Here is a 14,088-nt window from a genome sequence, read left to right on the forward strand (position 1 = left end):
GGTCATATGATACATGTCTTTCTCTGTTTGACTTATTTCGCTTAGCATAATACCCTCCAGTTCTTATCCACACTTTTTAACTGGGTCCAGTGCAAGGGTCGTTCTGAATTATCTAATCTATTACTCAGGAGCAGAAGTTCATGGAAGGTTAGAGATTGTTTGAGATTCCTCTTCTTCCAAAAATATACAGGGCATGTTGTTATCTCTTCACTTAAAATAATGCATTCTAATCATTTGTTCATATGTCGGCCCAAGCAACCACATGGCGTAGATTCTTATTCAAACTGTAGGCAAATCCTCTAAGATTTAAGTGCTTGGCTTAAGTGTATACATATGTTTATCTAGGGAGAGAGTCTGCAACTTTCAGGAGATTCTCAAATGTATATCTGTTTCCTCTTCATACAGCGAGTTCTGAGAGGACAAGGACCAAGTCATATTTATCTGGGGATTCCCAATGCCTAGTAAAAGTTTATTGAATAGATAAAGAACAGCTATATTTATAAAAAAAAAAACAAACAAAGAACAGATGATTTGAGAAGTACAGATGCTTGGGGGTTACTTCAGAAAAGGACAGATATCATCTACTCAGGTTATCAGAAAAGGGTTTTTTGTTTTTTGGTTGTTTTTGGTTTTGTTTTTGTTTTTTTTTTTTGGAGGGAAAGTAACATTTCAGTTGATCCAGCAAAGATACTTATGATTTTCACAAGTATAGATCAGGAATGAAAGATGTAGGACTAAGTCGTGATTTGGAAATAAGAATATTGTGCCCAGGAGTGCCTGGGTGGCTCAAGCCCCATGTTGAGCTCCCCACCTGGCAAGGAGTCTGCTTCTCTCTCTCTTCTCTCTCTCTCTCTCTGCCCCTCCCCCCCCAGGCTTGTGCTCTCTTTCTCTCTCAAATAAATAAATAAAAATATTTGTAAAAAAAAGAATATTGTGCCCAGTTTGGAGATATGAGGGAAATGACTCAATTGGATAGAATTGTGGGGTTTCCCTTGTACAATCAGAACCTGTCTCTACTATTCCCACCTTGAAGAGTTCCATGCCATGAAACAGACCCAAATAAAGACCTTGGGAAAGTGAAACCTGAAATTATTTGCAAAAGTTTGTGCATTTATCTGGGGAAAGTGTCTTTAGATTTCAAAGCCTTCAAAAAGTGAACTGTGATACCCTGCTTCCTGGAATTAAAAAAAAAAAAAGAATTGAAAGATTGAGAATCATTGCCCTTTAATTAAAAAAAAAAAAAGACTACATATGAATTAACAAAGGTGCATAGGTAAAGCTGAACATGTTACAGCTGCTGAGTCTTCTAATCCCCCTCCAGAGATTTAGAGTGATGCTAATAATGTGTTCTCAGCCAGTCACCACAGAATAGAATGGTCCATGGAGCAGAGGGGGACAGGTGTGACCGCAGCATTCTGGATCTCATTCTTCCTGACATTAGCATTTGGAAGACTTTCAACAGGATAGTGCCTGGTTGATAATATTCTGAGAACCTCACCGCCCATTACCTAGCCCAAGAGAGTTGTTCAATAAATGAATGAACTGTAACAAGAGAGTCATAATATAGCAAGGAAGCAGATGATATTGCTGGGAAACTCTCCTAGCACTGAAGTCTGAACACCATCAAAACACAGAGGATGCTGGCCCAGGGGATTCAAGTCAAACAGAAAGTTAGTGGCAGCATCCAAAATCAACTCTGGCCTCCTGAAACCCAGCCAAGAAACCTTTTTATGTTCATTTTAAATAAACATTTTGTCAAATGTAAAGCTTCCAAATATTATCAAGCAGAGCTCTATTAGATGCTACAGAACTGGGATCTTCCAGGAAAGAAATGTGAAGAACATAAATTTAACTGTTTTGCTACATACTGGTGAAGTGTGGTATGGCAGAGACGCTCTATAAAAGCAGGAACACTTAAGAAAAAGAAAATGGTACAGGGTTAAATTTAAACATCATTAAGTGTAAGAGTGAGATCATGGGGGAAAAAATCTCTCATGGACAAAAATAATCCATGAAAATTAAGGAGTGCACTTGTCGTGATGAGCACCAAGTGATGTGTTGAATCACTATATCCTACACCTGAAACTAATATTAACACTGTATGCAAAAATAGTAATAATAATCATTCTTGCAAGAAAAGTTTGGTAAGTTGACTAGTGAAATGTAACATATCTAACATCAAAAAAGAAAAAACATAAAGTCAAATTCAAGTGAAACCCTAGAAGAAAATCTCCTTTTATTGATTTAAATTATGGTACATTCATATACTAAACTACTATATAATTACCATAGAATATTGACCTGGGTCTGTATGTGCTGGCTTGAAAGATGCTCAGTTATACTGATGTGTTGGAAAAACAAACTGAACAATAGTGTGTTAAAATGATGCAGACATAGTTACATAGTTATAGAAATATACATATTGCAACATGTATATAACCATCTGAAAAAAATAGAGGGCAGACCCTTGTGTGGTTGTCTTTCCAAGCAGGACTTGATGGGGGGATTTTTACTCCCTATAATTTATATCTATGTGTTAATTAAATGTTTATGATAATGAGCTTTTTTACTTTTTTCACTTTTTATTATTGAAGTACAGTTCACATATCATGTTACATTAGTTTCAGGTATAAAACATAGTGATTCAGCAATTCTATACATTACCCAATGCTCATGACATTTAGTGTAGTGACCATCTGTCACCATACAACATTATTACATTATCATTGACTCTATTTCCCATGCTGTACCTTTCATCTCCATGACTTATTTATTTTATAACTGGAAGTTTATACCTCTTAATCCCCTTCAACCACATCACCCATTCCCCCAGCACCTTCCTTGTATTACTTCCTTAATCAGGAAAAAAATGTTTAGCGGTAACAAGGACAGATAAAAGGAAAAAAGATGCTGTACCTGATAAGTGACAGTGATGAGTAATAGCAATCTAGAGTCTGGCTGTGCCTGGGTTCAAATCCTGATTCTGCTACTTACAGGGAGCAAGTGCTTTGTGTTCCTCATCTGTAAAATGAGGATAATAATTGTACCTACCACATAGGAGTGTTGTGAGGTTACATGAAAAGATACATGAAAAATGCTTGGAATAGTTCCTGGCATATAGTAAGAGCTCAACAAATGTGAGCAGCTCACAGCAAAAACACTCCTTCAATTTTAATACCCATTTTTCTTCAAATATTATCATCATCTTTGTCTCTTCCTCAGTCCAAAATTTTAGCTGTCATTTGGGGAATCTTTTTTCTTTAGAACATATTATATATATATGATATATAGCAGTATATATGAGGACGTATAATATATATTTTATGATTTAATAATGAAAGTCAAGGAGAAAAGGGGATTTGCTTATAGCCTCTTTCTATTATGAAAAGTGAAAGATATTTGCATTGTCACAGGAGCTACTTGGATTAATTCAAGTCTTCAGAGGGATGTGATAAGGATGATTAGGATTCAGAGATGCAGGGCATTGAACTGTACTGATCGGTGGGATCCAGAGATTAGAGATGTTAACACCACTTGGGTTTGTTTGTTTTTTTGTGGGTTTTTTTTGGCAGGATAGGGAGAGAATTCATTACTGATATTTATTGCAGATGCTGCCTTCTCCCCAAGTCCCTGAGGGCAAGTTTCATCAGATACCCCAACTGTGAAATCTGACCTTGCCTTTCATCTGAAACCTGAGGCTAATGCCATGCTTATCACCACCTGGCATCCTGATCAGAAGCAGAATGGCTCTCTTGACCTCTAGGAAGAAACTTCTTCTAAACCTCCACATCTGTTGCTTATATTCTTTCTCCCTATCAAGGACCAGAATTCATATCTATTCAAGACCTGCAGACAGGTGGCGGAGTCGTCAGCTAGTGGAATTCACTAAAGAGAGGAATGACCCTAGGTCTCCAAAAGAACTAACTTTGCATCCACTCAGATCAGAATAGTTTCAACCTGCCAGAGGTCAGTTTCCAGACCAGGAGAAATTCAACCCTCATGGACCAGCAGTGATTTAACGTAGCATTGGCCTGTGACTGTCATTTCCCAAATGTGTTCCATGTCTCCCTAATGTCCTGTGAGATACTAGTGGGGTTTTGCCATAAAAATTATCCCATCCCCAAGATGGTTTGGAAATGCTATATATTATATACCCAATTTAATATACCATGTACCTTTTATTATTCGATTAACAAATATTTATTGAGCACCTACTATGATTTTTTTTTAAGATTTTATTTATTTATTTGACAGAGAGAGACACAGCGAGAGAAGGAACACAAGGAGTGGGAGAGAGAGAAGCAGGCCTCCTGCGGAGCAGGGAGCCTGATGCAGGGCTTGATCCCAGGACCCTGGGATCATGACCTGAGCTGAAGGCAGATGCTTAACCTACTGAGCCACCCAGGCATCCCAGGGAATATAATTTCCATGCAGAGAGTCAAACTAGAGAGAGGGTACCTTGTGACGTGGTAGCTCTTTGAGTAAAAGACATTTAAACTGAGAGCCAAAAGACATAAAGACTTGAAAAGATTTTTAAAAGATTAGTGATCTTTCAGTAAAGACCTCTAGTAAATTGATCATGACATTTCAAATCCATCTGTCGCTAAGAACCCTCTGCGAGTGGAACCCCTGTTGGGATCCCAGGGAAACTGCTGTTCTCTAGAACCTAGTTTGAGAAGAGCTAGTTGAACCATATCTTGTGCTGGCAGGGCTATTGGATGCAAGCGATACCTACAGAACACCCACCTGTGAGGCTGATTAATGCTGCTGGAATGACATTGGAAGCCCACTCCGAGGGCTGACAGACACAATCACTGTCTCCACCGATCCCTAGAGTAGTGAAGACAAGAGCAGCAGAGATGATGCAGGACACAGCTTCTGGACTATGCATGTCAGGTTCTGTACAACTTGCCCCCAGAGGAACCCTGACATCCAGAGCATCGTTCAATGTGCTGCCTTAGCAAGAAGGGCAGCCTGCTGGTTGAGCAGGATACCCATGGAAGAGGAGGAGAGTTCCCCTGGGGCATTTTGTGGCTACAACAGACCCCTGCTGCACCTTACTCTCTCTCCATCTTACCTCCCACCGTTATACCAGGCTTGTGACTGAAGGCCTCCAGACAAGGGGTTGGTAAACCACCACCCACTGGCCAACTCCAGCCCCCTGCCTGTTTTTGTTCATAAAGATTTACTGGAACACAGCCATGCTCACTCACTTGCATATCATCTATAGCTAAGGCGCAGGACTGAGTAGTTGTGACAGAGATCCTATGGCCCACAAAGCCTAAAAACTTTGCTTTCTGGACCTTGACTGAGTTTGCTGACCCCTGCTCTAGGCACTTGTTCTTCATCTCTTGGCCCATCCTTCCAGCCCTGTGGGGACAGTTGCTATCCTCCCCAGGGATGCCCAGTGCGGGGCGGGGGGAAGGGGTCCTTCATTTTCCCAGCAGGCACTTACCGCCTAGGAAAACCTGTTCAGAGTCTTCTCATTGCCCTTCTTTTCCCTCAGAGTCAGTACACCTGGTAATTGACATCAAGCAATACCACTAGGGTCAGGGGCCCTCCGCTCAAATCCCAGCAATGCCACTCACTCACTTTGTGACAGTGGGAAACTTGCCAACCTCTCCAATCTTTTAGAGCTTTAAAATGAGGATAAGGATACCACCTGCCCTTAGGGTTGCTGCAAGGATTAAACGAGACAATGCATTTGAAGGACTTTGCATAGCTCCCAACTGTTCAATAAATGTTAGTTATTATTTGAACTATTACCATGAGAGGGACCACACAGGGGGAACCGAACACATAGAACATGAATCTGACAAAGTCCCTCTGTGCAAAGCATCTCAAGCCACCTCCAACATGCGTACCTATGCTCGAAAAAACACGTACTAGAATATTCACAACAGCAATGTTTGTTAGAACCCAAAAAAGGACACTACGCCAAATACTATCAACTCTAGAAAGGACAAATAAATTGTGGTATATTCATACAATGGAATACTCTGCAGCAAGGAGAATGTGAATAATCTGCAAGTATAGGCAGCCTCATGGAGGAAGCTCACAGGGCTGAGTCAAAGGAGCCAGACACAAAGGAGGATTGGCTGCAGGGTTCCATTTATATGAAGTACAGAGCATGCACAACTCATCTGTGGTGTTACAAACCAGGCTAGCAGCTAATGTCTACACTGGGGGAGCAGTGACTGAAGGGAAGGAGCGGGTGTCCTGGGGTGCTGAGAGTTCACCGTTACTTCATCTGGGTGCTAGTTACAGGGATGGATTCAGTTTGCAAAAATTTATTTTAAAAAGGAAAGAAAAGTGGTGAGGGAAGAAAGAAAGGAGGGAGAGAAAGAAGGAGGAAAAAAGAAAGAAGGGAGGGAGGGGGGAGGGAGAGAGAGGACAGGGAGGGAAAGAAAAAAATATGTATTGAGCACATACTCCACGCTATGCTGTTTGCTTCCATGTCCTTTGTTTGCCTTATTCTTTCATTCCCAGAATCTCTACTATTAATCTCTGCCTCATCCTATACACCCTTTTCTCTAATGAGAGCCTGGGGTGGAGATCTATCACTTTGAAGTAATATTCGCTCAGTGAAAAAGTACAGATCCCCCAGACCTTCAGCTTCCTTCATTTCAGGTTTAGCAAAGGATCTGGAGGTCACACCCAGGAGGATGCGTTTCTCTGTGCCCATTTCTGAAAGATGAAGAGGCCCCCAGCCTGCCTGACTCAGAGAGGCCTGCTTCACTCTCACAGATTCAGTAATTGGTAACACAGACCAACTTCCCCTCCTTGGTTACATACTTCCCCGACTCCCAGGGCTCAGCTTGAGACTGTTCAGCTTTTTTTTTTTTTTTTTTGATTTATTTATTTATTTGAGAGAGTGAGAATGAGAGAGAGAGAGTACATGAGAGGGGGGAGGGTTAGAGGGAGAAGCAGGCTCCTTGCCGAGCAGGGAGCCCGATGCGGGACTCGATCCCGGGACTCCAGGATCATGACCTGAGCTGAAGGCAGTGGCTTAACCAACTGAGCCACCCAGGCGCCCAAGACTGTTCAGCTTTTGAGAGTGGCTCCATTTGAAAACATCACGCTAGGTGAAATAAGCCAGCCACAAAAGGACAAGTACTGTGTGATTCCATTCAAATGAAGAACCTGGAATAGTCAAATTCAGAGAGACAGAAAGTAGAATGGTGATGGCCAGGGGCTGGGGGAGGGGGAGTGGGAAATCAGTGTTTAATGGGCACCCAGTTTCAGTTTGGGGACTTGAGAAAGTTCTGGAGATGGATGGTGGTGATGGTCGCACAATGAGGTGAATGCACTTAATGCCATTGATCTCTACACTTAGAAATTATTAAAATGGTAAATGTCATGTTACATATATTTTACCACAATAAAAAAAAAAGTGGTTCCAGTTTTAGTAACAGTAAACTGTGGAGTAAATATTGCCAGGTTACAGATTCCTACCGTGGGCATGGGTCTCTATGTTGGCCATTTGCTTCAACATGTCACCAGTAATGTCAAATTTCTGATTACACCTCAGAGCAATACTAGCCCGCTGTCCCTCCCCCCTCTACCCTATGGAGATGGGTGTTCAAGGAGACAGTCAGATCCAGAATCTGGGCTCAGGGGATGGAAATGCCAGCTGCTCTCAATTCCCAAATAAGGATAGGACTTTTCTTTCTTTCTTTCTTTCTTTTTTAATCAGAAACATTTTATTTCTGTGTGACTTAATTTTAAACCACCAGACTTGTTTTGTTTGTTAGTTTCCAGTTTTTATTTAAATTCTAGTTCGTTAACATATAGTGTAATATTGGTTTCAGGAGAATTTAGTGATTCAGTACTTCCATACAATACCCGATGCTCATTACATCAAGTGCCCTCCTTAATGCCCATTACCCATCTAGCCCACCCCCATCCACCTCCCTCCATCAACCCTCAGTTTGTTCTCTATAATTAAGAGTTTCTTATGGTTTGCCTCCTTTTTTTTCCTTCCCCTATGTTCATCCATTTTGTTTCTTAAATTCTACATGTGAGTGAAATCACACGGTATTTGTCTTTCTCTGACTGACTTCTTTCACTTAGAATAATATACTCTAGCCCTATCCATGTCCTTGCAAATGGCAAGATTTCATTCTTTTTGATGGCTGAGTTATATTTCATTGTATATATGTATATACCACATTTTCTTTATCCAGTCATCAGTTCATGGACATTTGTACTCTTTCCATAATTTGGCTATTATTGATAATGCTGCTATAAACATCGGAGTGCATGTGTCCCTTTGAATCAGTATTTTTATAGAGGATAGGACTTCAACTCAACCCTGGTCTTTGAATACAGCCATGTTATCAGAGCTGCTTTGACACAAGAACATTTGAATGCTGCCTCTCAAATAATTTGTTTCTTCTAGATCAAAAAAAAAAAAAAAAGAGAGAGAGAGAGAAAAAAATGTTTAAAACAGTATTCCTCCCCCAGTCTATGAGCCTGAGCCTCCATTCATCCCAGGCTTTCCCCCTGGGGTAGGATTAGGAACAGGGAGAGGCTCAGTTTGGGGTGAGGTGTAGGGTTGAGTATAGTGACAGGAAAGGTCTGTAGGTTAGGCTGGAGGCTGGGGGCAGGGATAGGAAGAAGTCCAGGAACAGAAGGCAGGTCAGAGATGGGGCGGTTGCGGAGAACACACCACATTACTTGACAAGAAAAAGGAGTGATGTGATCATGTCAAAAGACCCCCTGTCCAAATAGCTTTAGAACTGTTGCCTTGGCTAACTGTCCTGTGGCCCCCACCACCCACATTTAGAGATGGGGGTCATTCCCAAGGGCCTGGTTAGATCTGAAGCTTGCACTCAAGATTTTCCAGCATTTGGGCAAACTCTCATTTCTATCTCCTTTCTTCCCCTTCATGAAGTTCCAGTTTTACTCAAACTCAGTGCCATGGCAAGTCCTGAATCCTCTCCACACTTTCCTGACATGAGGAAGATCACTGGTACCCTCCCCACTCTGGGAATCACACCTTCCCCTGCTGAAATCGGACCCATTTTCTGAGGCCTTCCGTGAACCTCCAGCCAGGAGGAGTTTCTTCTCCCAACTTCCATAGAATTCGCTTTGATGTTTACCTTTACCATGGCATTCATCACATGCAGACTTACTCTACAAACATTTTTATCCTCCCACCTTTTCACTTGAACATTGCATTTTCATGAGAGCAGGGACTGTGTTTAATTACAGTAATTGTTATTTATCGGGCACATACCACCATGCTTACCTTTTTACATTCATTTTTCTCTAAACATATAATAAGCCCATGAGTTGGTACTATAATGCTAATTTTACAGATGAAAAAATTTCAGTAAAGAGAAGTTCAATAGTTTGTCCTGGGTCACAAAAGTTTTGAATGGCTGAGCCAAGATTCAAAGACCTTCTCTTCTTAACACATCATCCTACCAAATAGTCTTCTCTGGATCTCTTCTGGCACACAGAAGCTATGGATGGATGGATGGATGGATGGATGGATGGATGGATGGATGGATGGATGGATGGATGGAGGAAGGGAGGGATGGACATATGGAAGGATGGAGGGAGGGATGGATGGAGAGATAGATAGAGGGATGGATATTGAAAATATCCAGTTGACCCAAATTGAAAGTGTTACCTTCTCTTATCAAGAGTTATTTATCCGCATAACAAACAAGATTTGGAAGGTTTTAGTTCTAAATAAGCCTTCTTCTTTTGTTAGGAAGCCATATCCCCTCAACCTTCAGGCTCCATCAGGTCAAGTTAGTGCCCTCAAAATTAAGAATGAATGGGCATTCCCTAGGTCACGTAAGCAACAAAGACCAGTGGAAGGACTTTGGAATGACAAGATCCACTTCCCATCCTTCCTCTGGGGATTTTCTAGGTTTCTGTCATGAACCCTTGAGGGTCAGTGTCCTCATCTATAAGACAGAACAATCACACCTCCCTCACAGGTGGCAGAGAGAGCGATGTTAAGTAACGAGTGTGAAAACTTGGCATAGAGTGGACCCTTAATAAATGTTCATTTTGTTCCAATCTCTAATTCTAAAGAACTTAAGGAATGGTGAAAGCAAAAGGTCCTTGAAAAACAAAACACCAAATAAAGGCTTCTCCCCACTTCTAGCTCAGCATCCGGCTACATGCCACCATCCCTTTCATTCTCCGTTTTGACTGGCACCAAGTCAGTCCTCAGACACTGACAGATGCTAATTCTTGCCAACTTTGTCCCTTTCTCATTTGGCACTTGTCCTTATGGGATTTTTCTTTTTCTTTGCTTCTACTGATGCTTGAAATTAAAACAGACTTCATTTTGTTTTCATGTTTGTGTTGCGGTTGAGGTAGGGCTCTGCAAATCCCTCAGTCTCAGACTCCCCAAAAGAGAGCATTTCTGTGATCTCTAGAAAGTCTACATAGTGCTTGCTACCTAAAATCCTCTTGATTTGTCCAAACCTTTCTGTTTAGGTCCAGGGGGAAGGCTCGGTTTCTGTTCTGCCTGGCCCTATGGATGTACAATAGATGGATATACCCACATCCTCCATGGAGAATTCTATGAAGGAAATTTTCAAGCAGACGTTTTGGAAACAGAATTCCCAAGCATTGTGAATGAAACATATCAATCACCATTTTTTTCGCTCATCCCCCTCTTTGCAGCCAAGGGGCTGAAATCACCTGTTGTTGCCTTGGAAGTAATCCTTGGAGGACGGAGACCAAGGGAAAAAGTGAAGTTGTTGTCCCATCCGGGTTTTATATTATCTAGGCTTAATGCTAACTCGAGGCAGGAAGCTTCACATCCTGCAGCCTGATTCTCAATCCATAATAGATAATGTTCCTGGAGCCCAAGTTGAGAAAAAGGAGTACGCGATGCACATTTTGGCAAAGATGCAGACCTCAGATTCAGTGTGAATAGCTAGAACATAAAATAATAAAGTACAAATGCAAACAGCAAAACTGTGCCCACATCGCGGCTCAGAGCATGCCAAAGCTGACCGAATAATTATACATTTTTCATGTGTGACTAAGGGACTTAATTGGCATGTTGTGGGACGCCGCCGGGTGAGGACTTGCGACATTAGATCTGGCGTGGAGACCACATCCTGCTACCCTGGCAGCTCCCCATCTTCTCCATTAGCTCAAACCACATGGAGAGACGAGAGCAGGACAGAATGAGACACTTTCCTTTTTTTCCAAGTATACTGGAGTCTGCCCAGGAAACAAAGCAGGGCAGGTTGATGATGAATGGGGTAGACCAGTGTTCCCAGCTTCTCCCCTGTGCACTCAACCAGGGAAATCATAAAAAGTACAGTCGTGTGAACAGCCATTTATAGTTTACAAACGCTTGTCAAATGGATTCTCTTCATCCTCGCACAAAGCACTGAGGAACGTATAATTGTCCCCCTTTTACAGATATAGAAATGAAGGCTCAGAGAGGTGGAGGGACTTGCCGAAGTACATACAGCTGGTAAGTGCCAGCAATGGGGACAGGATCCAGTTCTCTCTGTCTCTCACACCTGCGCTGTGCCCTGCCTCTCCCTCGCCCAGGCCCCCGACACTCAATCTGATTTTCTGCTCAAACCCAAGCTGTGAGTTGGGAACTTGAAAAATGTCTGGGTGAAAATCTGATTCTCATACCTTCAGGACAGAGGTAAGCTGTGTGTAAACTGAGGTGGGAAAAAATCACTTCCCCCTTTCCTCAACTGCACAACAAAAGGTAATATGTGGAAATGGATGATTTCTTCATGACCGGGTTTATTTTGTTATTGTGTCCCGAAAAGGCAGAAGTGGTGATACTCTGGCATGAGGATTTCTACTATCCTATCACAGGGACATCTGTCAGCCTCGTGCTTGCTTTGTCTGTTTGTCTGTTCTCCTGCTCTCTCTCTCCCTTCCCTTGGCAATGTTCTGGGGTGCTCCTGAAAGACACAAGGAACTCATCCTCAGCTCATATCCTGCTCATGCGTAACCACTGTCTTCCTCAGAGGTCTGAGAAGCAATACAAAGCTCCTATCCCCTTTGTGCACAAGGAAGGAGGGACTAGCTTGAACAAGTAAGAACTTTGGGATTCCCCAGTTGAAAGAATTTTGGTGAAACTTTTCTCAGAAACCCAGTGGCTCTCGAGGGTAGAGCATCAAACCTATAGTGAAACATCATTCCACAGAATATCGGCTTTGGGTTCTCTTTTTTTAAAGTATGTCAGAGTTCTGACATCCACTGCCAAGACAGGAACAGGGCTCATGGAGACACTTGGAGAGGGCTGGGCCAGGAACCCAAATCAATTCAACAACTACATTCTGATCAGTGAAGCGCACAGGGGAAGCATGTTCCAGTTAGTTTAATGTTCTGGTTAATTGGGAACTAAGTAGGGTATATTGAACATAATTAAATCTTTCTTTGATGATTGAGAATCTTGCATTGCCCTGGAGTGATCATTCTAAATATCAATTATAAATCCCCACTGGTGGGAATACAGGAGATTGAGATGGACCTGCAGTGACTTCCAGCCCAACTGCAAATTTATTTTGAGGTCCACTCCTACCCCTCAACACTTCTAGCCCAGATGCATTCTTGCCTTTTATGCACTGGATAGAAGGGGTCAAGAGACACTAAGTCAACCGGATATAGAAGTTCTTTTGTACGAGTCCCAGTTTCTCTATCAAGTAGTTTCATGACCTTGGGGAAGCTATTTTACTTCGGAGACTCGGTTTCTTTGTCCACCACTGGAAGGCTGGATTTATTGGTTCTTAAATTTTTTAGGGATAAAGATTTCCTTAAGGATCAGAGGAAAACTACATAACAGGGTAAGATGAATGTCAGTACAAAACATTTACATTCTGAATCGGGGTGGGGTCACAGGACCCCTGAAGCCCATCCTCTTATGAGGCCTGTCCATGGACTTCAGGTCCAGAATCCTGTAGCATAAGACCTCTTCAGCCCCTGTGGGGCATTCCCTGCAATGGGTTAAGTGCAAGCATCTACCCAAGCCTTAGAGCGGTGGTTCTGGGCCTTAACTGCACATTGAATCCACCTAGGGAGTTTTCAAACTTCCAGTGCTCAGGTTACTCCCCAGACCAATTAAATCCAAATTTTAGCGAATGGGTCCAAGATGTAACCATTTTTTAACACCCTGCAGGTGATTCTAGTGTGAAGACAAGTTTGCAGACTACTATTCTAGGACAAGAATTCTCCAAATCAGGAATGAACAGGATCCCCCAGAAGGAGGCAGATTCCTAGGCCCCTGGCTCTGGTGATTCCGATTCCTTTTGGCCACATCCCACTGGGAGGATACATGCTTAGCATGAATCCTAGGCAGTCCTGCTGCAGACCCCTCTTTGGGGCCCCTGCAATAGCCATGTAGCTGGAGAAGCCCAGAGGGGTCCTCTTCCCGGCTCCCCCTTTTGTTCCAGGCTGTTCTAGGCATTGCTAGCATGGCTCCTGCCAGGTCTTATTTTCTCCATCTTTCCCATCTCTAGCAAACCCGGATCTTTCAGCCCAAGCCTCTAATCCCACCAGGTTCAATAATTTAAGCAGAGCACACTCATCGACACCGTGGTAGTTAATATTTAAAGACCATAGCATCACTTAGGTCAGCCTCAAGGTGAGAGCTGCTCCTGGCTCCCGTGCCTTGCTCTCCCTGGTTGGCAAACCGGCCATCGGTGCCAGAGGGGACTGCGGGAGCCCAGCCCCGAGGCAGCCTGGCCAGCAGAGCCCGAGCCTGCCGGGCTGCGCTCCCCTCCACCTCTTCCTACCTGAAGCGTGCGCAGCAGGACCTGCAGCCCACTGGCTTCCTGTTCGGCCATCCCCTCGCTGGTCCTGGGGCAGCGGCTGCCTGCGGCCAGACCGGGGCTGGAGGGAGGCGGCGGCTGCCAGACTGAGCTCGCTGCCCACCTCGCGGGAGAACTGCTGCACGGAGGCTCAGCTGCACATGGTGCTGCGTGTGAAGTCACCGTGGTGCAACCCTAGCCCTCGGCTCAGGCGCAAAGGCCCCCCGACTCCCACAGCGGGGATTAGGTGAGCCCCGGGCCAGGGAGGGCTGAGCATTTGGGCGTGGGGGGTGGAGAGGGCACCAGCGTGAGTCACTCACCCACCTCC

The 14,088-nt window shown here is 43.4% G+C and overlaps 1 protein-coding gene across 1 annotated transcript in view; it reads right to left on the reverse strand.

The window, feature by feature from the left end:
- The window catches only part of AGBL1 (AGBL carboxypeptidase 1), an 805,329-nt gene extending 791,328 nt beyond the window's left edge, over positions 1 to 14,001 (reverse strand). Inside the window, exon 1 of the mRNA XM_045901694.2 lies at positions 13,746 to 14,001. Coding sequence (XP_045757650.2) covers positions 13,746 to 13,796 — 51 coding nt within the window. The 5' untranslated portion in view covers positions 13,797 to 14,001. The remainder of the gene's footprint in view (positions 1 to 13,745) is intronic.
- Positions 14,002 to 14,088: the final 87 nt, after the last annotated feature.

Source organism: Mirounga angustirostris, unplaced genomic scaffold (genome assembly GCF_029215605.1).
Source record: "Mirounga angustirostris isolate CCGP_5_RB_7025 unplaced genomic scaffold, mMirAng1.0.hap1 SCAF_9, whole genome shotgun sequence".
NCBI lineage: Eukaryota > Metazoa > Chordata > Mammalia > Carnivora > Phocidae > Mirounga > Mirounga angustirostris.